A 21,310-nucleotide genomic window follows, 5' to 3' on the forward strand; every position below is an offset into this window, starting at 1 on the left:
GCGTAGGTGTTTGAGATGACGTTGAGAGATGGTTGCTGCGGACTGTGGAGGTGGAGGGGCGTGACAATTGGTGGGGAGCCCAACTACCTGCCCCTAGACAGCACAACTTCAACCTTGTATCAATATATTGACCTGAAGATTGAGAACAGCATTCGAGTTTCCTAAAATGCCATTATGACAGTCATTCCACAAAATATGTCATTAGGGTTTAAACATGCGATATCAAACTCGAAACTCAACTCTCTTTGCTTAACCTTCTTGATATGAGCTACCCTGGATAAACTCAATGGCAACATCACACTATGGAATCCTCTCAACCCATCATCGTCTCGCCAAAAACTCCTTCCGAGCTTCTATCGTATATCATATCGTACCATAGATATCCTTCAACAATAATAATCGGCTCATCAAAAGAAGAGTTTCAGAGCTCACTCATCGAGGACATAACACACCATCTCACTCTTCAAGAAGAACAACTACAACTGGAAGACTCAGGAAACTCAGAAACACAACCTTCTCATCAGCTCCTAAAAGCACCCCTGTATCAAATAGCCATATCCCGCCACATTAGATTTCTATTTGCGCCAACTGTCACACATCTACGCGCCTTTCTCTCTGTCTTTACACCAAAGGACTCACTCATACCAGCACCACCAAACTATACGTCCACTTCTCGACCACCACTGCTTCTGGTCTACGGTCTTCTGGCTCTTCACAGGGACGCAAGTGAATGGTCTGCGCAAGGCATCGGTAACTCAGCTGCTCTCCTAGTCGATGCTGCCTCACGAAACGAGTTTAGAACTGCCATCATTGAGCCAAAAGGGATAGGAGGACACGATACCCTGGATCACCTTGGAGGAGAGATGATGCCTCTGTTGAATGGCACACCAAGAAGAGACGATGGGTCATGGAGTGGACGGACAGTCAGTCTCAAGCAAGTCTTGAGTCGATGGTTCGAATTCGATACTCGTGAACAAGAAGGTTGAATTGGTTGGTGCTCTCCCATTAGAAACTGTGACGAGTTTCCCTATTACTAAGTGCACAATACACTCGGACAATGTGTGAAATAGTCAATGAATATCAAGTCTTGATTACCATGATCAAAAGAGACATACTAGGCGTCAACATTAACATATCATCATTACAGCCTTCAACGCCAACCCATGGTATCTAAGGTATCCCAAATATTGCCGCCAACCATAACATAAAGCATGACAAAAACACGGAAACCACCGTTAGACAGACTTAAGCAATAGCCTGCTCCATCTCAGCAATGTACAGCTTGATGTGTGCCTCCATCTTGCGGTACTCTTCATGCGCACTATGAACCTCATTCTCAATATTCTCCTTCAAGTCAAGCATCTATGCACATGTTAGTAATTTGCCACTCATACACAACGTCGCGGGATGGCTTACCTTTTTCTCAGTCTGCTCGATTCTGACACGTCGAACCTCCATCTCCTTGCCCTTCTCAGTCTGTTCCTCAGTGAGCTGCTTGTGCACTGCCCGGAGCTCATGCATCTTCTCCTTCGCCTCCCTCGCCTTCTGGTTGCTCTGCTCGCGGAGTTTCTCTGTCCTCTCTGTCCACTTGTTCAACTGACGTTTCAGCATAGTCTCGGTGCGCTCGACTTCACGCGCGTTGTTACCGCGCTCTGAGAGGGCATCACGCTGCTTTGCATTACGTGCTAGTTCTTCCTCTTCCTTGGCCAGCTCTGCAGCGATCTCGTCGAGGATCTTTATGCATGATGCAACATCTGTTGAGACGACTGAGAATGAATCCGTTGAGGTCTGCAGGGCTCGTGCTCTTCGGTCCAATGCGTCGATGTGTGATTTATCGTTGTTGAGAATTTCACGCAGCTCGGCCAAGTTCTCCTGAAGATCTGAGGCGCTCTGGAGCACATAAGGTCGCAGCTTTGTGCTTTCCTGTTTCAAGGTAACCTTTTCGTGGGTCTTTTGTTCCAACACTGCAGTGAGCTCGCCCTTCTTCTGCTTGGCCTCTTCCAGCCGTGCAGCAACCCTTTCCTGGTTCCGTCGAAGCTCTAGCAGTCTCTTCTTGAGCTCCTCGTTCCTCATTGTCTTTTCTCGGACTTGCGCCTCCATGGCTTTGCGGTTGTGTTTCATATCTTCCAGACGACCCTCATTCTCCTGGTTCTCGGCATAGAGCGTCTCAATGCGTGTCTTTGTCGACTCTGCCTTGTTATAGTACTGGTCGATAACAGCCGTTTGTGACTCGCGGAATCGAACAAAATTGATTAGGTAACTGAAAATCTTCACGAGGCGATCATATGTCGGCTTATACAAGTCGTTGAAGCTGAAATCGGTGATGCCGCACTCAAACAACAGCCTGCGCAGCGACACATAAAAGCCCATGAGGTTGCGAGTGTCCGGAGGGATGACATCCGAGTATTCTCCCACAATATCCTCGGCGGCAGCTCGCATGGCCGGCTCAACAGTCTCACGCGTCGCATTGAGAAGGAGTTCGGCGAACCACTCAAAGATTTGCTGAACATGTGCTGCATTTGGCTTTTGAAGATCTGCGACGGTGAAGTTGATGCCGATGTCGGTGATGCAGCCAACGATTTCGCGGTCAGGGAGACGCATAAAAGCATCTGCCTCTTCCTCCTTTTTTCGAGTCCGCGATTGTTGCTGCGAGGTTGGAATGATGCTCATTCGCGGATTGTACGCCATGGTTGCGGTTGTGTTTTATCTTGTCAAAATCGTATTCTCTTCTTTGGCTGCGCTTTTGGCTTAATTAGTTTGTCGCGATTACTGAAAAGGATAAACACCATATTACGTGTTGCCGTGGAAACATAGAGAAGTGGCATCACGTGATGGCATATCGCAGCCCAACTCAGTCGTGCCAGTATTGTTTCAAGAAATGGAGATTTGTGCAGATCTTAAACAGTGGCTTCAGAAAAATGCGATAGATGTCTTTGATAAACGATGTCTTTGCTATTGGTCATGTTTAATTTCGTCCCTAATTATGGGAAAGTTTTATCTCTAAACCCTGCAACTGATCTTGATCGATATATGATACTCCAGACAACTCAGGAGGTACTCAAGAGATGCCATGTTGAGTTTCTGATACTATGAATGATAATTCTGAGCTTTGAGCCATCATCTGATCTCGAAATAACACTTTCGAAACCCAAAGAATGCTGCAGGAAGAAGCACTGACATGTTCCACAAAACTGCTATCAGTGACGTTCGCTCGTATCACTAAATATAGTCTAGATGGTCACCAGCATATCATTGGCGAGAATTGACTGGTGATCCTTGACTATTCTGCACTTGTTCGTCTCACTTGCAGCCGTCAACTCGTCTCTGTGCATTTGCAACCTGTGAATTAATCACTCAACTCGCGTGGCTTGGTAATACAGCAGATGCAAGCACATTGAAGCAAATTGTTGTGTCATCTAGTCTCTGCGGCACGCAGTGAACAGTCGCTCAGTATAGCTGATACTACCTTATACAGCGACTCACTGAAAGAAACCCAACTTGGGTTGTTGGCCGTTGGTCAAAACTCTTCCAAGGGAACGTGTTTGTAAGCCAGTTTCTCAGAAGTCTTCGTCCCACGTTGCCAGCTCCAACCACAACTTCTGCGTACAGTATCTTATCCACGTGGCGGTACGCCAGCACGCCCGAGCCAGACCCAGGATGTTTCATTGCTTTTTGATCAATCAAAGTGGCGCCCCTGAAACGAAACCACCATCCTCTTACTCTAGCCTGTCTGCTTGTCCAGGGGGTAAGAAAGCCCGAAGTCTGAGTAAAAAAGCAAAAGCTCTACGCCATTGAAACGTGAGATCGATTGGCTCAAAGCCTAGTCCCCAGAACCAATACTCCCCAATGAAACAAGGCCTCAGGGGCATCGAAACGCTGGGACAAATCTGCCCCGATCGACTCTGACAAAGGAGCAAGCCTAATCTTCGCTTCTGCCGAAGAGATCAAACCCATTTACTGATTCAAGAACTGATTGACTCGCTGGTATTGACCGCAAATAGTCCTTGGCTCGGAAATTGGCCAGAAACCTATTGGAATAGGCAACGGGAAGCGACATATATCTTGTTGTGCGACACACACATCCCCCGGCTATTGGCGACGACCAAAAAAGAAGCCTTCAAAAATCCTCTTCATGCATGACTTGACATGCATGGTGCCTTGCGGAAAACTTTCTTGGACAAGGAAACCCCGAGTAACTTGCTAAGGTTACGGAGGGATGGGCCGCCCTTTGTTTCCGTGGCGGGCGCCGGGAGCGCTAAGATTCACCACTGTTAGACAAGGATCCCATCCTCTGCTGCATAACAGAGAGTGTCGTTAACATTGCAAGATGGGACTGTTGGGATGTCGCAAGCTTGAAAGACGATCTCTCTGGGATCTTCTTGTGGTTTCTCAGCTGTTAGGATGTAGAGATGCCACACGATTCAGGATCACTGACCCAACTGCAAATTCATTGGCCAATCTGAAGTTCGGGTGAAGTCAAAAAGAACCCTCTGGTCCCTGATTCGCAACGTTCATCAGGCCCAAGCTCCACGTTGTAACGGTCGTGCTGCGGGAGTGCTATAGTACAGTATACGTACCAAGGCATGTTCCGCGATAGACTGGACAAACTTGCCGACCATGCCACGGTGATGTATGACAAGTTGATTGTGTGACGTCGAATATGTAACTTCAACTCTTATGAAGGCTAAGCTGAACCGGCCTGACCTGTCTGCTTGTGTGATTGAAAGAAATCCTGAAATGCAATTGATCGACATAGAGCTTCGATTCGGTAATGGTTGACCTGAACTGCTCGTGTAATTATGACGCTCATTTCCATGTTGGATCGACGGTAGGAGGAGACGAAAACTTGGTTCGGAAATAACCCTACCCATGCATGCCATGTTCTTGATAGAAGTCCAGGATTGTAAACAGTGCCTCTGGGGACTCAAAGATTGAAAGAAAGAAGCAGAAAGACTGCCTAGGGATCAAAATATGGTAACTGGCCGTATTTGTTACCCTGTCATGTCAAAAAAAGCTGGCCTTTGCGGCTATCCTAACTACTTGATAGCCTTGTGGCTTCGTTAAGCTCTTGGTGATAGACAGGGGATGTATCGATCATCACATTCCAAAAGCCCGTATAAGATCCAACGGCTGACAACAAGCGAGGTGCTAAGATTCAGTCAGCACTTTCTAAGCATCGGCTGGCGGATACGAAGGCCCCGAAGGCAACGAGAAGTCAAGTGTCGGGCTTTAAGAGAGTGACTTCGTACTTTGAAAAGAAAATACGAAGAAACACGCAGGGACGGCGTAGACAGGCGCAAGTCGCATGGGTCCTGATGCGAGGTACATAGGTACCGGTACCTGGAAAACGGACGAGAGAGGCTTGGCAAAAAGGCTCAAGAACAGGGTACCTGATGTCGTCTGCTAACCCAGCCTCTGCAACATGCTACGCACAGCAAATCAATTCGCAGCTACAGCACTGGGCTGTATAAGGTAGTTTCGCAGCATTGCTTTGTCCAAGTCAAGCGCTCGACCTAAAGGGGGCGGAAGAGGGAGGGAGCAAGCACTGTCGTCTCTCTAGACTCTCTGCATGCCCCAGACGGTTGTGAGACATGACTGAACAGCTGCAGTAGTCACCTAATAGCAAGGGGCGGGGGATTTTGGCGTGACAGCCTCGATCGCATGGCGGCGAACGAGATCTTCGGACAGGGCGAAACAATGTCCCCTGTGTCGAACTAGCGTCCAACCCAATATCTGTTGATAGTACTACACTCAATCGTGTGGCGGGTGTCGTGAACCACGAGACCAGCTATCGCAATTCATCACGGCCGCGGGAGGAGAAAGAAGCCGAAGAGAATAAGCGACGAGAACGAGAGTTTCTGACATGTGCCGATGGCTGCTTGGCTCCATGGCTACTATTCAATGATATCCCGCGAGGAGACGGAAAAGGCGTTTGACTCGATCTTGTCAATGTGAGGGAACTTTCCAAAGTTGAGCCGAGTCAATTTGTGGCTGCAACGGCGACACAACTGTGGCGAACAGTCGCGTTGCAGAAGATCACAGACGAAAGAGGAGCTGAGCACCGAGAAAGTGTCCCCGTGGCATACTGAGAGGAACGGCAAAGCCATCAACTCGTGGTTATGCACACCCTCTCGTTACTGAGATTGGCCAATCCAAGGAAGTGGTCATTGCAGAAGGGCACGAACTTGACCTCATGCATTGGTTGAGGTGTCCTGAGGTAAGATGAGATTCGACATCTAACGTTCAAGCCAATGCCAACGCCAATGCGAGGAGAGGACATACACGGAGCTATACCGACGATCATCGACGGCTCCTAGCGGAGTGAAGATCCGGAGGGCCCATGTTGCTCCATCTTCAGCTGTGATGATTGCCAAGTATCAAAGCTCAAATGGAATTCTGTTCTTTTGTCAGTATCTTGCAATCCTTGACGTAGATACGAACAGCATATTGAGCTCGTGACACAAAGACAATATCGTCCATGCTGTTTGTTTCATGCAATTCCTTCAAAAGCGGCCAAAATAGCATCCGCTACTCCTTTCAGAGTTAATCTAGCGGCTGCTGAGTGTTAGTCGACAGCCAAGACCGCCCAGCCTCTGCTTGGAACACAAGTACCGACAAGGGTAGTGATGAGAAGAATCTAAAGCATGATTGTACGGAGGTATAGGAATGAGAGAGCACAAGCCGGACCACCTAAGCATTTGCCATGAATCAGTTGTTATCTATCATCAGCTGCTGTGGTATCTGTAGATGCTTTAGAGAGATGAGTCCTAAAGTTGGCTCCCTCTTGCCATGAATCGTACCTGCTAGTTATTGCTCCCCGCCTTTTACATCATCTTCATGCCATTGGCAAATTCACTCTGGTGATGTTTTGCTTAGTTAGGTCCTTCCACATAAAAACAAACAAACCTGATCAATCACCAATACCGTACGTAGCTTTCCTCGCTAGATCTTCTGCCCCTCTCAGCTTAGACGAGTCAGCTTGACCTCTCATTGCTGCCCTCTTGTTCAATCGATGACCACCATCTGCTCAAAACACTTTGACTTGCATATAACTAAGTACCTAAACACGATTCATTGATCCGGGCTATCCACTAGATCACGAGGACTTGGAGCGGATTGCTGCTTATCCATTGATGTGCATACTGTACTTATCGTACACTATCATATGTACCTCTTCATTTCCTCTCGCTTGCTCTATCCGAGTTCCCTTGCTCCAATTCAAGTTTCACCGAGTATTGCGGTGTTGACCGTCTGGTCTTGTCGGATGCTTTTGCTCTACCCGTTCAATTACGAGGCTGCCCCGCCGCCTAACTCCCAGCACTTAACCAACGCCAACAGCATCAACTCAGCGGCCCCTCCAGCGGGTTGAGCGCCACCTCATCAGCAGCCTAAGTGTGCCCCTCGACGCCCTGGAAGTCCCCGCCAGCAAGTACTGGTACTGGGCATCGCTTATTGAGTGCCTACATCCACTAACGATTCTCGTACCGCTACCTCATGAGACCTTTTTTACAGTGATCCACTTCCATTTGCTCTAAAAGGCCCCGTTGAAAGGGCTCCAGAGAGACGGGACCCTTGCCACCCTGACCAGGGGGGTATCTGGGGGCTTTTGATGTCCTTCTGATGCGCTTAGGTCTAAAAAAAAAAGGAGGTACGTACCGGGTACACACTGGAGCCCTTGACTCCTGTTAGCACTTTCAAGTTGCAAGGGATCAGTCCAAAAGCAAAGCACAATTCAGTGACTGTGGGCCTTTCCCGCCCTTCCCTGTCTGTCTCTGCTTCCGCCGAAGCCTGACGTCGATTTTCCCACTCAACCTGCAGCATCTCGTTGGCCGCAACTGGGAAGCTACCTCCTAGTCATTGGCTTGTTCCATTGACCCATTCCTTCCCTTCCTTCCCTGTCCTGCCGGCCCCCGGTGCCCTGAAAAATTGGTCTTTCTTTCCAACACCCATGATCCCCCCCGGGGTCCGCACACCCAGCACCTGCCGTTCCTTGCACTTACCTTAATTACCTAGCACCTGCTGCTTCCTCAATACTCTACCACCACACACGTTTCGCCACGCACCAAAACATCTACGACAACTACGACCTCGCTCGCGTACTTGCATTCATTTACATCCACATACATCCACAATCACCGCTTATTTCGACTGTCACCGCAGTGGCTGTACTTGTCTTCCAATACTTACTTACAACCTACGCGCCCTCTTTGATCCTACATCGTTTTGTTGCGGCCATCGAGCCCACCAGCGCAGCGAGTTGTTCGACACGACCCTGCAGCTCTCACTCGCTTCCCCTGATGACCAGCTTGGTACGAACGTTTTGACGATTCCACGATGCCCTCGCATACCCAATATAATATAGACGATTTCGACTGTACATCGGCGACGACATTAGTTGCTCATTATTAGCTCCAGCGTTTGGCGACGAATCAGGAACCATGGCCCTTTGGCCATTCCGACGCCGGAGTAGCCGCAAGCGCTCCCGCAGCGGCGCTGCTTTTTCAGATGCAGAGGGCGCGCCGCTGCCTCACAACGAGGGACCCAAACTTGGTTTGAAGAAACGACGTACCGAACCGCCCAGACTTCAGCGAGCCGGTCGAACCTATAGTTTCTCCCCAGGACGCCAGGATGACATTCGTACCGACCGAGACCGCGCTGGCTCGCCAGTCCGTGAACGAACAGGCCGAACAAGAACTACTGGCAACCTTGAAGAACGTCCCGAACTCTGGGATCGCACACCCACGCTTCGTCCGACCCACCAACCAACAAGAAAGCAGAGAAGTAAGAGGAGGAAAGAAGAACGCAACAGAGAAGCCGAGATTAAAGCAATGAGTAGTTTTGCTCCAGTTCGGCCTGCTACGGAACAATGGAATTCAGGCCGGCCTATGAAGAAAGATTCCAAAAGATCAAAAACCGGGGGATTTGGAAGGCACCGAGCTGGTCGCAACTCGGATGTTTCACTTCCAGTACCCGGATCAATACACTCCAGTCTTTCGTCTGACTCGGAGTTTGGCTCGTATAGAGTCTCTGCTCTTGCAGCTCTTGCACCTCGACCTACGCTTCGTTATACCCCGAACGCCCGATGGACGACTCCCCATGTGCCTACACCTCATCGGTCTGGATCATTGAGGAGGAAACTTCTTGAGCAGGAGCCGATTCCGGAAGAGACGATGAGATCGCATAGGCGCATCGATTCCCTTGCTGACGACCTCGACGCCCGCGATCTTAGGGAACTCATGGAAAGAGATAATCGACGACGAGAACTGAAGAAGCAGAAAGAGAGACAAAGGATGGAGCGACGGATCACACAAAGGGCAGAGAAGCAACAAGCGGAGCAAATGCAGGCCAGGAACACAGGCACTCCTCCGCCAGAGAATCTTGAAAGAGGTGTCATGGGCCGTGAACTTGTAGGGTTGGGGATCGACCCTGCTTCCGCTGTTGTTACCGAAACAAAGCCCGAAGATCCAGAGCCTATGGATATTACTGAAGACGAAAGGGAAACCGAGTCTCCAAAGAAGGCTGAGGAGGTCTTTCATCGCACAGACACAGCCGCCTCCGAGCAGCCAACGCCTATGGAAGAAGTCATTACAAAGGACACCACATCGATGCGTCAGCCCTCTGAAGACATGGGAAGCGTTTCTCCCGGAACAAGATTCTCTGATCTTTTGAGATCGGCTAAGTCGCGATCCAGGTCGACGATTCGATCTGACCGAGATAGGATGGTTTCTCCGCCACCTGAGACCATCAACGAGGAGGATGTTCACATGCCCAGACAAAACTCTCATGATTCTGATGGCGGCAAGAATGGGTTTGCTTCTATTAAAGCATTCCTGAGAATTGGAAGCAAACGGCAACGACGTGAAGGACCATCGTCATTTGCCAATACCTCTCGGGAGGAGATGCAGGCAGCCGCAGCTCAGTCAAGAGCACAGGCGCAAGCCTACGCCCTCGCTAAGCTCGAGGGTGAGGACTCGCCCAACTCTTCAAGCGGTAACTATCTATCCCGTAAACCAAGCATTGGCGCCCCAAAGAGGACTGGTTCTCGCTTCCGGGAAGACTTACCTGAGTTACCTCTCTCACCGCCAGCTTCACGCGTTCAGTCGCCCGAAGCGGAACCCCCCATGCCCATCCTCACCGAACAAAAGATCCGTGAAATGGAGGAGTTGAGGTCCTTGGGCGTGCGCTATGACACACCAACATCGGGCCACCGATCCGCCGAGGCCATGCGCCGTACGCCGTCGACAGTAGAGCGCGCATATGTTTCACCATCCCCAGAAGCTGGCATGTCCATGTCACTCGCCTCGATTGACTCCGAAGGTTCCTGGCTTTCCGGTAATGCCAGTGGCCGTCGAGCTGCCATACGAGATAGCATTCGAAGGGCTAATCAGCGTGAGCAAAACGACGCCCACACTGATTCCCCAACGAACAGCACAGAAGAAAACTTGGAGATCGTCGAGGATGAATATTTAACGAAGCTCACTCCCCGAAGAAACTCGAATCCTGAGTTCATGGGTCGTCGTTCCGGTGAAGGACGTCCCAGCAGCGATGAGGAAGAGTTTGCTAATGATGGAGAGATGAAATGGGGCGCTGTTGGTTCTCAGCCCCAAGTTGTGCACAGATTCACCATGAAGAGCCACGAGGGACTCTTGGAGCTTGAATCTGAGGATGAAGAGAGCCCGACATCACCCGTATCTCCATCACAAGAGCTTGCCAACGTTCAGAGCGCTAGAAGCGTCAACCTGGGCAAAGGTCACGTTCGCAACTTTAGCGCTGGAAGTGCTAAACTACTCGATATCACTCCTCGGCCATCCGTTGATGCCACAGGGAATTCAGAGAGGCGACGAAGTCACGTCCAACCAGCCGTGTGAAAGCTAAACTAATCTTGATCGCTCAGAAGAAGAGTCTCGCAACTGAACGAATGTCGACCAGACGACACCTTTCACTCCTTTTATTTCCTTACCGTCTCAACTAACCTAAGTCACTCATTTCACATTTCCTTATCACTTCACTATTCTTGTCAACAACGGAAAATCGACCAAAAAAAGAGGAAAACAACAAAATTAGCGAAGACTCTTCTTATGACGACTCAACACTCTTATAATAGCTTATCACATGGACGGTACTGGGAACCGACTTGCTCCTGATGTATGACACGACCTTGATGACTACGGCGCATTCCAAGTTCACTGCTAGGATTTCTTTTCTCGACTACATATACCGCACCTTTTGATACCCCGCGTCGACCGCCAATTACAGAGTACTGGGAGACTCGACGCGTTTGATTTACCAACTATTGGTGAGGGAGCTAGTCTCCTTGGCCGGTCCCTTTTCGTGCCCATTGGGCGCTGTCATTCCTTGGGAAGCCGGTGTGGTTTTCCTTATCTTGTCTGTGAGATGAGGGGAGCATTTTGTTTTCTACTAGCCGGGGTTTATGGGAGGCGGGGAAAATGGTTTGATTTGAGCAACTGGGATTTGCTTTTGCACTTGGGCATCCAGACACATAAACTGGAAGCCTGAGATCGAGCTTGGCGCGAGAGTGGTTGATTGCATGAAACAATAGATCTTGCGATGCGATAGCGCAATGAACATCAATGGGAAAATGGGGGTGGACAAGATCACAAGACGATGGACATATATCTGTCCACCTTAGAGGAGGAAGATGTAAATGTTTGTAAGCTGATAGGTTAATTGACCAGATCGAACAATATCCTGAGATTGAAAGCTGGTTCACCATACGCCAAGTGATAGTTATATTAAGAATAGGTCTGATCCACAGCCCTAGGCGCATGAAATAAGTTATGTCCGTGGTCTCGGCATTTGAAGCAGTAATTAATTATAAGATGATCGTCGTAGATCTCGGGAACTAGCTTAGCTGCTGTGAATGTGGAAATTATCATGCTATGCGTACATTTGGGTGTGGCATATCCACAAGTGTGGGATGATGCGGCCGTGGTTCAAGTAGGTGAAGACTGGATAAGAGAGTGAGTGAGTTACTGAAGTCTGTGTAAAGTACGTAGATTCTCTTGTTTGTTGTCTCATATGTAACTTGATCAGAACATGAGGCATCGTTGAACATGGCTCTTGAGAGCTTTTAGAGGTGAGGTAATTGTTTCACTATGATGCCATCACATCAAAGGTACTATACGCAGTAGGCCTCTATCAGCATATTATACATCGTCAAAGCGCAATATCGACCCTAAAACATTATCATGAAACTTTTGAGTTTCTATCATGAAACGTCCAAGACCAGTCATGAACTTTGTGTCATCATAATATGATTGGCCAATCAACCAAGTCATCATACTCCACCCAATGAAGAGCCATCAGAGCTAACAATTAGAAATCCAGACCTCTCATCCTAATCCAAGTTTACAACTCATATAAACAACACGTTTTATAAGACTAATACAATGTCCTCTCCCTTCCGTCTTATGCGACCTGTCGCCCAGGCTGCTCGATCTGGCGCTGTGACTTTCGCTGCCCGGCCATTCCATAGCACGGCTGCTCGATTCGCTGTGCAGGATATCAAGACGTGAGTTTAAGAGCAATCATGAAGGTTCTGGGAATAATTCTTACTGACTTGATCTGATAGAACGAAAGAGTTTAAGGACCTTGTTTCTACAACAGACAAGGCTGTTCTTATCGACTGCTTCGCTACATGGTGCGGTCCTTGCAAGGCCATCTCTCCCATCCTCAACAAGTAAGTGGCTCAAAAGATACAGCACCATTGCAAAATGGGCAACTGACAATAGAACTCCAGGCTCTCGGAAGAGAAGGCTCTTTCAGACAACATCCAATTCGTCAAGTTTGACGTCGATGAGCTCCCCGACCTGACCGCCGAGCTCGGCGTTCGCGCTATGCCAACTTTCTTCGTCTTCAAGAATGGAAGCAAGGTTGATGAGTTGGTCGGTGCTAACCCTCAGGCTCTCCAGTCGATGCTGGCCAAGCATGTTGCATAAACTGTATAAATCTTGTAACACCTCGAATCACTTGGTAAAACTATCAAGGAGAGTCATGGCAATAGACTCAATCTGTTTACATTGCTGAAGAAAATAAAAACAGCTGTGTATTATTAGCATAGTTAGACTTGTACAATGGGTTATTGGTGTTTGTCTATGGTATCTTATCTATGCATCATTCTGGAGAATCGTTTGAGCTCGTGAGTCTATACTGATCGGCAGTTACATCACACTTCTATGATTTCGGCTAGAAATGGTTCAAATGCCATAGGCTAGTTAGTCAAGTTCTCTCGCGGCCTTCTATTTCCAGTGTGGACCATGGCGGAGGTGGAAGGCCGTCGTATGCATATGACCATTCGGCGAGTGTCATTTACGCCCGAGAAGCATTTGACAGGTCGGCAATAGCTTCCAAAACAAACTGATTGGTTCATTAATATGCAACTTAAACCATTGCGACAGGCTTATCTTGACGTTGCTTCTTATGCTACTACCATGATAGAGCCGAGCCCGGTTTCGGCGGCCCCGCCTTGATAAGCCAATCACAATAGTCAATTAACCGGTTTAGAGATCGGGGCTTCAACTGGGAACCGATGAGACGGCGTATAAGTTGATGTGACAACCTCTACTCTATAGTCTAGTCTTCAGTTCGATCAAGTACTTTTCCATTTCGAGAAGATTTATACCGAATACCCAATTGCCAAAGCGTGACATATCAAAATGGCGAACACAATCGTCGTCGTTGGGTGAGTCTTGGTGGGATAAGCTATTCTGAACGAAGCTGATACTATGAAAGTGCTGGTGTTTCTGGCTTGACGTCCGCCTACCTCCTTTCCAAGAACAAGGGCAACAAGATCACTGTCGTGGGCAAGCATATGCCCGGTGACTATGATATTGAATATGCCTCGCCATTTGCTGGTGCCAACGTCTGCCCGTATGTGATCTGGTCCATTTTGTATCATCCTACTCACGATTTCCAGTATGGCCACACGAGAAAGCAGCAGATGGGAACGTCGAACATGGGTAGAGTTCAAGAAACTGTGCGAACAAGTCCCCGAGGCGGGCATTCACTTCCAAAGTGCGTCACCATTTTTACTCTCAGGAAAAACACAGAATTAATATCCAGCAGAGTGCCACATTCAAAGACGAAAGAAGGACGCAGAAGCAGCAAAGAACCAAACATTCCCTGATGCACTCTTCATGGAAGAGCCCTGGTATAAGGAGATCTTTGAGGATTTCCGAGAACAGAACCCTGATGAAGTCACTCGCGGCTACGACTCAGGCTGCGAATTCACATCTGTCTGCATCAATACCGCCATCTACCTTCCCTGGCTCGTCGGTCAATGTCTGAAAAACGGCGTGGTCTTCAAGAGAGGTATCCTGACCGATATCAGCGAGGCCAAGAAACTGAGCCACACGGGCAACGTTCCCAACATCATCGTCAACGCGACAGGCCTAGGCTCCTTGAAGCTGGGTGGTGTCAAGGATGAGACTATGGCGCCTGCACGCGGACAGATTGTGCTGGTGCGCAACGAGAGCACACCCATGCTCATCACATCTGGAGTTGAGGATGGCGGTGCCGATGTCATGTACCTCATGCAGCGAGCAGCTGGTGGTGGCACAATCTTGGGTGGAACTTACGATATCGGCAACTGGGAGTCTCAACCAGACCCCAATATCGCCCAACGTATCATGCAGCGCATCGTTGAGGCACGCCCTGAGGTCGCTGATGGTAAGGGAGTTAAGGGACTGAGTGTGATTCGACACGCTGTTGGACTGCGTCCTTGGAGACGAGATGGACTCCGACTTGAGGAGGAGAAGTTAGACGATGAGACGTGGATCGTGCACAACTATGGCCACTCTGGCTGGGGATATCAAGGCTCATATGGCTGCGCTGAGGGTGTAGTTGAGATTGTTGACAAGGTTGGCAAAGCTGCCAAGTCTAAGCTGTAGATTGACTAAGCGTTTATGAATTGATATGATAATGAATAATTAATTCGTTCATTCTTATGATTGCCCTCAGCTTAATAAGGATGGAAGTTGGTGAGTAGAGAATATGAGAATATGCATATCGCGGGGCCCCGCATTTCCCACACGTAGCTCTCTCCAAACACTTGAACCCCTGTTTTAACTTGAAGCTTTCCTTTCCTCCTTTCACAAGCCAGCGCATTCTACATTTTCAAAATGCCAGAATCTGCATCTGGCACCCTGAGTCAGGGCGTGCGCTTCCTAAGAAACGTCCTCAATGGCCGCCATGCGCTCTCCAAGCTCATCCCCATCGCGCTCTGGCTGGTCGACGCGCTTGGTTGTGGCTTGATCATATGGAAGATCCCATGTGCGTGGCGTCAAATTTCCAAAGCCTCATGATGAAGCTAATCTCGTGGAACAGATACCGAGATCGACTGGGTTGCGTACATGCAGCAGATTTCGCAGTTTGTATCGGGCGAGAGAGACTATACCAAGATGGAGGGCGACACTGGTCCTTTGGTGTATCCAGCAGCGCATGTCTACACTTACACGGGACTTTACTACATCACGGACAAGGGGACAAACATTCTTCTGGCGCAGCAAATATTTGCTGTGTTATATATGGCTACGTTGGCAGTGGTGATGCTCTGCTACTGGAAAGCCAAAGTCAGTAACGTCCTGGGCCACTTCAGGTAGTTTCCTAACAATTCTAGGTCCCTCCGTACATGTTCATCTTCCTAATCGCCTCGAAACGACTACATAGCCTCTTCGTCCTACGATGTTTCAACGACTGCTTCGCCGTTTTCTTCCTATGGCTAACCATCTTTCTTTTCCAACGCCGACAATGGACCGTTGGAAGTCTAGTATACTCTTGGGGTCTTGGAATCAAGATGTCGCTACTACTGGTTCTACCTGCTATTGGCGTCATCCTTTTTCTGGGTAGAGGGTTATGGCCTAGCCTTCGTCTCGCATGGCTCATGGCTCAGATTCAGTTCGCCATTGGACTTCCGTTTATCACTAAGAACCCTCGTGGGTATGCGGCTCGGGCTTTTGAACTATCACGACAGTTTCAATTCAAGTGGACGGTCAACTGGCGCATGTTGGGCGAGGAAGTTTTCCTCAGCAAGTATTTTGCTCTATCTCTTCTGGCCTGCCATATTCTGGTGCTCTTGATCTTCATCTCCAAAAGATGGATCCAACCAACTGGACGGTCGCTCTACGACCTGATACCCTCCTTCTTGCGACTCAAGTCCCCGTTTACCATGCAGGAACAGCTTCGCATTTCTCACTACGTCACCCCTGAGTACGCCATGACAACGATGCTCACCGCCAACCTCATTGGTCTGCTGTTCGCTCGGTCACTGCACTACCAGTTCTATGCCTATCTCGCCTGGGCAACACCCTATCTCCTCTGGCGAGCCACCGAAGACCCCGTCATCGTGGCAATTATCTGGGCCGCGCAGGAATGGGCTTGGAATGTATACCCAAGCACCGACCTCAGCTCAACCATCGCTGTGAACACAATGCTGGCGACAGTTGTGTTGGTGTATCTGGGAACAGCAAGACGTGCCGTTCCCGCTCCCGCAGCCCAAGTCGGGAACGTTGATGATAAGAACAAATAGATCTGGATCTAGAAGTGCATTTTCACTCATCTTCGGAGTCACTGGGGGGCATCTTCCCGACATTGGATTCGTCCTCGGAGTCGCTCATGTCGTATGTGTTTTTGACGAACTCTTTGGGCCTGCGATAGACTTGATCAGCCTAGTTCATTTCAGACGAATAGATACCACGAAACTCACCAATATGGCTGTTTGCGCCAAGCCTTCTCATCACGGACAACATTTACAATTTCTCCCTCTGCCCGAGTGTCCTCCTTGCCATCTTCGTATCGTTCAGCCAAAACAAACCCGCCGCGCTTGATCCAAATGGTGTTTCGAAATCGCTGGGCCAGTTCCAGTACAAGGGTTTTGCCGTTTGGAAGCTCACACGTGTAGAGGTTGTTTCCTTCAGGCTTGACAACGCGAACGAGAGACTGGTTGGGCTCAAGAGAATCAGGAGGTGTCAATGCAGCCTCTGCGGCCGCGAGAACATTTCGCTTAGGACGTCCCATCGTGAAATTTTATGTCGATTGCTATTTAATAAAAGTTTGTCTTGGAATTTTCTAGACATGAAGAATATGGAGGGGTTGCTTGGAGGGGCAGACACCGATAGAACGATATACCTTGATAGACAGAACAACTCCAAGTACTACTCTATCCATAATGACTTGTAAGTGGGAGCGGACTTACTAGATTCGGAACGTCCGGTCCTGCCCTCGGAGAGCAAGAAAACTTTAGACTTTAGAAGAGGATGCCAAAATAAACTTAGCAAAGAGTCCCCCAAACTTAGGCTAACATACCTAAATATTTTCGTCGCTTAGGGTTAAGGCGTTTTCTTGCCTCCCCTAGCCTGCTCCCAACATGATCTTGTGAAATTACCATATCGGGCTATAAGTTATTCTCCTGATCGTACGGGTATCGTGATTGTATTTTAAGTAGCATATTGCTTGGCTGCTAGTGGTGGGTTGCTGGGGTTGTTACCAAAAGTGGTATTAGAACCAACCTCATTATCATGAAGTTGAGTGACCAGCAACATAACAGTCAAATATGATGTACATGTTGTCAGTGCCTCAAGACGATCGTGTGTACTGCTTGAGGACTACGTATACCGATATCTCATCCTTATACAAAGGATAAGTTACAACAAGATCATTTGGTATCGTAAACTTCCCGTGACGCCTGGGTAAATTATTCGGTGCAATTAAGTATGAGTCCGTGCTTAATAAATCACATCGTATGGTATTGTCGAAGTGGACTCGGCTTGATTACCCTCTTGGTTGTCCCTCCTGGCATGTCAGGGTTCCAAAAACTACCACATAGAGGCATTCCACTCGCTAGGATGTCCCGTGGGGATATCAAGATCTGGGTGACCGGGTGACTCAAGTTGACCTTGTGAGATTCATGATAATTTGATACAAAACCGAACAACTAAAACTACTTACTTAACCACTGTAGACAGGCTCAAGCACACTTGTCCCTCGGAACTCCTTACACAATGGGATCGAATGTTCTCTTGATTATCCATTACTATATATCGAATCATTAAGTTCTTGGTGGCCTAGTGCTCATACACCATGGAGACTTCAATGCTTTCAGGTCTCTCAGTAGTTCAGCCAGTACCTACAAATCCGGCAAAGGAAGATATGTCTCGTCCATTAACAGCCCCGCCAATGACTACCTCGAGAACCCATATCGGCTCAGCCCAGAGAGAATCTTTTGACCTCGAGATTCTACCTGTCCGAGATGATCCAAAACCAGACAATGCATCTTCCGACCATGTCGACGACTTAGAAATGAGTCAACCTGATCGTCCAGATTCGAATACTGAGACTGTCGAAGTTGCACCAACTATCTGGGACCCTTTCATGAACCGCTTCAGACTTATCTCGACCTGTCTATCCCAAATAAATAATGCTCTTAGCGATGGTGCTACTGGTGCTTTGATCCCCTATATGGAGAAGTATGTCGATAATCTTTCCCCCGAACGACATAAGCTAATATATTTAGGTACTATGGCATTGGCTATGCCACTGTATCCCTCATATTCGTCGGTAAAGCCATTGGATTCATTGCAGCGGCCGTCTTCATCGATATTCTTAAAGAAAAACTTGGCCGAGCCAAACTTCTTGGTTTGGGCCAGGCTCTCGTCACTCTGGCATATATCCCCATCATCTGCGGCGCCCCTTTTATCGTTGTCGTTCTATCATTCTTCTTTATCGGCTTCAGCATCTCGATAAATGTGGCCATCGGAAACCTCTTCTGTGGTGGTCTCCAGAACGGAACGTTCATGCTGGGTGTACAGCACGGGACTTACGGAATAGGGGCGACCATCGGCCCTCTCGTTGCGACCGCGCTCGTTACAGCTGCAAACACCGTGTGGAATAAATACTATATCATAACCTGTGTTCTCGGAGCTTTAACCGTCGCATTAGGAATGTGGTCGTTCTGGAGATACGAACAGGAGTTGAGTCCTGCGGCGCGCCAGAGAGAGACGGCTCAAGTTGGAGACTCCATGTCGAACAGCATCTTTCTTGCTATGAATTTGCGCATCGTATTCCTTGGTTCACTCTTCATCTTTGCCTACCAGGGAGCCGAGGTTTCTATCTCTGGCTGGGTCATTTCTTTTCTCATCAACGACCGCGATGGTGATCCTTCTTCAGTTGGTTATGCAACAGCAGGTTTCTGGGCCGGTATCACCATCGGTAGATTCCTCCTGTCTGCCCCTGCGCAGCGAATCGGCGAGAAAACGCTTGTGTATGGCCTCATCATAGGAGCCGTTGCTTTTCAGCTTCTCGTCTGGCTCATTCCTAACATCGTGGGCAACACTATCGCCGTATCTGTTGTCGGTCTTCTCCTTGGTCCTATCTACCCATGTGCCTCGGCTATTTTCCTTCGAGGCATGACTAGGCGGGAGGCTTTGACTGGTATTGGCATGATTAATGCTTGTGATAGCGCAGGCGGAGCTATTGCGCCCTTCGTTACGGGTCTTCTGGCCCAGGCGTTTGGCACCTTTGTCCTTCATCCGATTGTGATTTTCTTGTTTGTTGTCATGTTGTTGTGCTGGTACTTTCTTCCAGCTGAGGAAAAGAGGACGGAGTGACAAGGCGGTATCAAAAGAGGGAATAGGAAATTGGAGAATGCATGAACAAGCGAAGTGACATCAAGGTCGAAATTATATAGGGAATCGATTCGATCCAGGCTGACCAAGTCTATTCACAAATCTATAATGAATCTATGTGATCTCCGTAGATGGCTCGCACCCAGTCTATCCTTTATGTTTTGAATGGCCATGGATACCATTTCCTATTCTCCCTTTTCATGTCATTAATTCATACCAGATTAGATACGGCCACGGGCAGCATCCTTGACAGAGACGGTACCAGCCGCAATGTCCTTGACAGTCTGAGTGATGCTAGACCAGTCACGGAATGTGACGAAGGGAACGTTCTCGTTCTCACACCAGGTAACAAGGTCTATAAAATGTCGTTAATTAGGAACCAATACTGGGTATTGATGTTTTGCTCACCCTTGTCGGCCTTGGCAAACAGCAGATCGGTCTCCTTAGCGGCTGAGAGATCAGAGACACCATCACCAGCGTAGAACATGGTAGGTCGGTTAGGAAGCGAAGAGTACTTTCGGATCTCGATAGACTTGTCATGGCCATGAATACTAGAAAAGTCAGCACTTTCTCACCATATCAACGAATAGTTCGGATTTATTACCTGTCATCATGGAACTCGATTTGCCAGCCTCCCTCATCCTTAAGAGTCTTACCCTCTCGAGCCTTCACATCGTTGCTGACAATCTGAATATCCCAACCAGGACCCAGAAGAGTGTCCAGTAGAGCTCGAATGACAGGGGTCATGCCGCCACTGAGAATGACAATGGGGACATTGTTCTCCTGAGCCCAGTCGTAGAACTCCTTGAAGCCAGGGTCAAGCTTAATGTTCTTGAGAAGAATCTGGATGCACTCGTCGAAAGGGGTCTTGACGCTGTCCAGCATCTCAACGAAGCTGTCGCGGAAATGCATGTTTCCATAAAGAACGTCCTTGTTAAGTTGGCGACGGCGTTCAACGCCGAAGCCAAGGTTGTCGGTCATGTAGTCATTAGAATCGGCGGTGGTGACTGTTCCGTCAAAGTCGGTAAAGAAGATGAACTTGGGATCGTTCTTGAGAGCTGGGGTATCGGAGGAAGCCATGATGACGGTCTGTAGTGGATTATTGCGTATTTTTATGACTCAGTAAGATCCTTATTGGAGTCTACTCCAGTTTCATGAAAAGAGTGAGTGAATTGGATGTCTCTAGAACTGTAGTCTAAAGTGACGATGTTGTTGAGAAGATATGACCGAGCAAGAAAACGGCGGGGGAGGGGCACAAGTTTTCATGACAGACAAACAAATAATCGCGACAATAATGATCGACAGGAAATTAGAAACACCTGCTATAAACTGGCTGAGCTGATTGGAGGTTGATACTGAAGGATCCTTACTAGTAAAATGAGTAGCAATATAAATCACGTACTGTACATAACAGAAAACACCGCATATTTCGTTATCAGTTCTTCCGCCTTGGCCAAGGTTTGACTGTCGTCATTGTCATGACTCTCAGGGACTGCAGGATATGAATAGTGCCCCTCCACACCCTCTTCTCCCTGTAATTGCGCTGGAATATAGCTCCCAAGGACCCTGAGTCGCACTCAATAGCGCTCCCGGCAAAGGACCCTGGCCAAGGTGAGTAAGGCGGTGACTCTATTCGGCCTTGCTCCGGCGGCAGAAAATACCCCGGCTAC

The 21,310-nt window shown here is 48.6% G+C and overlaps 9 protein-coding genes across 9 annotated transcripts; 6 read left to right on the forward strand and 3 right to left on the reverse strand.

Annotated features, from left to right (window-relative positions):
- Nucleotides 1–98: 98 nt before the first annotated feature.
- FOBCDRAFT_220325 (uncharacterized protein) lies at nt 99–1,097 on the forward strand. Its single transcript, XM_031179612.3, has one exon. The coding sequence runs from the start codon at nt 303–305 to the stop codon at nt 984–986; it is 684 nt and encodes a 227-aa protein (XP_031045499.2). The 5' UTR covers nt 99–302; the 3' UTR covers nt 987–1,097.
- Nucleotides 1,098–2,763, reverse strand: FOBCDRAFT_259429 (Nuf2 family-domain-containing protein). Its single transcript, XM_031179608.3, has 2 exons — nt 1,417–2,763; nt 1,098–1,362 (listed from the first exon to the last, which is right to left on the reverse strand). The coding sequence occupies exons 1-2, from the start codon at nt 2,686–2,688 to the stop codon at nt 1,246–1,248; spliced, it is 1,389 nt and encodes a 462-aa protein (XP_031045495.3). The 5' UTR covers nt 2,689–2,763; the 3' UTR covers nt 1,098–1,245.
- Nucleotides 2,764–8,325: 5,562 nt separating this feature from the next.
- On the forward strand, nt 8,326–11,087 carry FOBCDRAFT_28272 (uncharacterized protein). Its single transcript, XM_031179607.3, has one exon. It carries the CDS (start codon nt 8,439–8,441, stop codon nt 10,866–10,868), a length of 2,430 nt encoding a protein of 809 aa, XP_031045494.2. The 5' UTR covers nt 8,326–8,438; the 3' UTR covers nt 10,869–11,087.
- Nucleotides 11,088–12,184: 1,097 nt separating this feature from the next.
- Nucleotides 12,185–13,352, forward strand: FOBCDRAFT_220330 (thioredoxin-like protein). Its single transcript, XM_031179606.3, has 3 exons — nt 12,185–12,532; nt 12,593–12,700; nt 12,761–13,352. Exons 1-3 carry the CDS (start codon nt 12,411–12,413, stop codon nt 12,957–12,959), a joined length of 429 nt encoding a protein of 142 aa, XP_031045493.1. The 5' UTR covers nt 12,185–12,410; the 3' UTR covers nt 12,960–13,352.
- Nucleotides 13,353–13,379: 27 nt separating this feature from the next.
- FOBCDRAFT_220333 (FAD dependent oxidoreductase) lies at nt 13,380–14,966 on the forward strand. The gene is made up of 4 exons (XM_059609554.1): nt 13,380–13,702; nt 13,753–13,890; nt 13,937–14,034; nt 14,086–14,966. Exons 1-4 carry the CDS (start codon nt 13,677–13,679, stop codon nt 14,907–14,909), a joined length of 1,086 nt encoding a protein of 361 aa, XP_059467067.1. The 5' UTR covers nt 13,380–13,676; the 3' UTR covers nt 14,910–14,966.
- A 161-nt stretch (nt 14,967–15,127) lies between these two features.
- On the forward strand, nt 15,128–16,704 carry FOBCDRAFT_291455 (glycosyltransferase). The gene is made up of 3 exons (XM_059611785.1): nt 15,128–15,291; nt 15,346–15,590; nt 15,638–16,704. Exons 1-3 carry the CDS (start codon nt 15,141–15,143, stop codon nt 16,544–16,546), a joined length of 1,305 nt encoding a protein of 434 aa, XP_059467068.1. The 5' UTR covers nt 15,128–15,140; the 3' UTR covers nt 16,547–16,704.
- FOBCDRAFT_28296 (uncharacterized protein) lies at nt 16,558–17,076 on the reverse strand. Its single transcript, XM_031179603.3, has 2 exons — nt 16,724–17,076; nt 16,558–16,665 (listed from the first exon to the last, which is right to left on the reverse strand). The coding sequence occupies exons 1-2, from the start codon at nt 17,032–17,034 to the stop codon at nt 16,569–16,571; spliced, it is 408 nt and encodes a 135-aa protein (XP_031045490.1). The 5' UTR covers nt 17,035–17,076; the 3' UTR covers nt 16,558–16,568.
- A 1,020-nt stretch (nt 17,077–18,096) lies between these two features.
- On the forward strand, nt 18,097–19,622 carry FOBCDRAFT_199913 (major facilitator superfamily domain-containing protein; the record flags this gene model as incomplete). The annotated part of the gene is made up of 2 exons (XM_031179601.2): nt 18,097–18,482; nt 18,530–19,622. 2 exons carry the CDS (start codon nt 18,097–18,099, stop codon nt 19,620–19,622), a joined length of 1,479 nt encoding a protein of 492 aa, XP_031045488.2.
- Nucleotides 19,623–19,719: 97 nt separating this feature from the next.
- On the reverse strand, nt 19,720–20,885 carry FOBCDRAFT_28298 (HAD-like domain-containing protein). The gene is made up of 3 exons (XM_031179599.3): nt 20,245–20,885; nt 20,049–20,191; nt 19,720–19,995 (listed from the first exon to the last, which is right to left on the reverse strand). The coding sequence occupies exons 1-3, from the start codon at nt 20,718–20,720 to the stop codon at nt 19,862–19,864; spliced, it is 753 nt and encodes a 250-aa protein (XP_031045486.1). The 5' UTR covers nt 20,721–20,885; the 3' UTR covers nt 19,720–19,861.
- Nucleotides 20,886–21,310: the final 425 nt, after the last annotated feature.

Source organism: Fusarium oxysporum, chromosome IV (assembly GCF_013085055.1).
Source record: "Fusarium oxysporum Fo47 chromosome IV, complete sequence".
NCBI classification, from domain to species: Eukaryota; Fungi; Ascomycota; class Sordariomycetes; order Hypocreales; family Nectriaceae; genus Fusarium; species Fusarium oxysporum.

What these genes read in the sequence shown, in the direction of transcription:
- FOBCDRAFT_220325 (XM_031179612.3), top strand. Translation starts at nt 303, where the DNA reads ATGGAATCCTCTCAACCCATCATCGTCTCGCCAAAAACTCCTTCCGAG.
- FOBCDRAFT_259429 (XM_031179608.3), bottom strand. Translation starts at nt 2,688, where the DNA reads ATGGCGTACAATCCGCGAATGAGCATCATTCCAACCTCGCAGCAACAA. An exon ending in TCGAGCAGACTGAGAAAAAG is followed by an intron (nt 1,363 to 1,416) that starts GTAAGCCATCCC and finishes ACATGTGCATAG; the next exon opens with ATGCTTGACTTGAAGGAGAA.
- FOBCDRAFT_28272 (XM_031179607.3), top strand. Translation starts at nt 8,439, where the DNA reads ATGGCCCTTTGGCCATTCCGACGCCGGAGTAGCCGCAAGCGCTCCCGC.
- FOBCDRAFT_220330 (XM_031179606.3), top strand. Translation starts at nt 12,411, where the DNA reads ATGTCCTCTCCCTTCCGTCTTATGCGACCTGTCGCCCAGGCTGCTCGA. An exon ending in GCTGTGCAGGATATCAAGAC is followed by an intron (nt 12,533 to 12,592) that starts GTGAGTTTAAGA and finishes TTGATCTGATAG; the next exon opens with AACGAAAGAGTTTAAGGACC. An exon ending in ATCTCTCCCATCCTCAACAA is followed by an intron (nt 12,701 to 12,760) that starts GTAAGTGGCTCA and finishes ATAGAACTCCAG; the next exon opens with GCTCTCGGAAGAGAAGGCTC.
- FOBCDRAFT_220333 (XM_059609554.1), top strand. Translation starts at nt 13,677, where the DNA reads ATGGCGAACACAATCGTCGTCGTTGG. An exon ending in AACACAATCGTCGTCGTTGG is followed by an intron (nt 13,703 to 13,752) that starts GTGAGTCTTGGT and finishes ATACTATGAAAG; the next exon opens with TGCTGGTGTTTCTGGCTTGA. An exon ending in GCTGGTGCCAACGTCTGCCC is followed by an intron (nt 13,891 to 13,936) that starts GTATGTGATCTG and finishes CACGATTTCCAG; the next exon opens with TATGGCCACACGAGAAAGCA.
- FOBCDRAFT_291455 (XM_059611785.1), top strand. Translation starts at nt 15,141, where the DNA reads ATGCCAGAATCTGCATCTGGCACCCTGAGTCAGGGCGTGCGCTTCCTA. An exon ending in GATCATATGGAAGATCCCAT is followed by an intron (nt 15,292 to 15,345) that starts GTGCGTGGCGTC and finishes CTCGTGGAACAG; the next exon opens with ATACCGAGATCGACTGGGTT. An exon ending in TCTGCTACTGGAAAGCCAAA is followed by an intron (nt 15,591 to 15,637) that starts GTCAGTAACGTC and finishes TAACAATTCTAG; the next exon opens with GTCCCTCCGTACATGTTCAT.
- FOBCDRAFT_28296 (XM_031179603.3), bottom strand. Translation starts at nt 17,034, where the DNA reads ATGGGACGTCCTAAGCGAAATGTTCTCGCGGCCGCAGAGGCTGCATTG. An exon ending in TGGCGCAAACAGCCATATTG is followed by an intron (nt 16,666 to 16,723) that starts GTGAGTTTCGTG and finishes AGTCTATCGCAG; the next exon opens with GCCCAAAGAGTTCGTCAAAA.
- FOBCDRAFT_28298 (XM_031179599.3), bottom strand. Translation starts at nt 20,720, where the DNA reads ATGGCTTCCTCCGATACCCCAGCTCTCAAGAACGATCCCAAGTTCATC. An exon ending in ATCGAGTTCCATGATGACAG is followed by an intron (nt 20,192 to 20,244) that starts GTAATAAATCCG and finishes TGACTTTTCTAG; the next exon opens with TATTCATGGCCATGACAAGT. An exon ending in GTTTGCCAAGGCCGACAAGG is followed by an intron (nt 19,996 to 20,048) that starts GTGAGCAAAACA and finishes GACATTTTATAG; the next exon opens with ACCTTGTTACCTGGTGTGAG.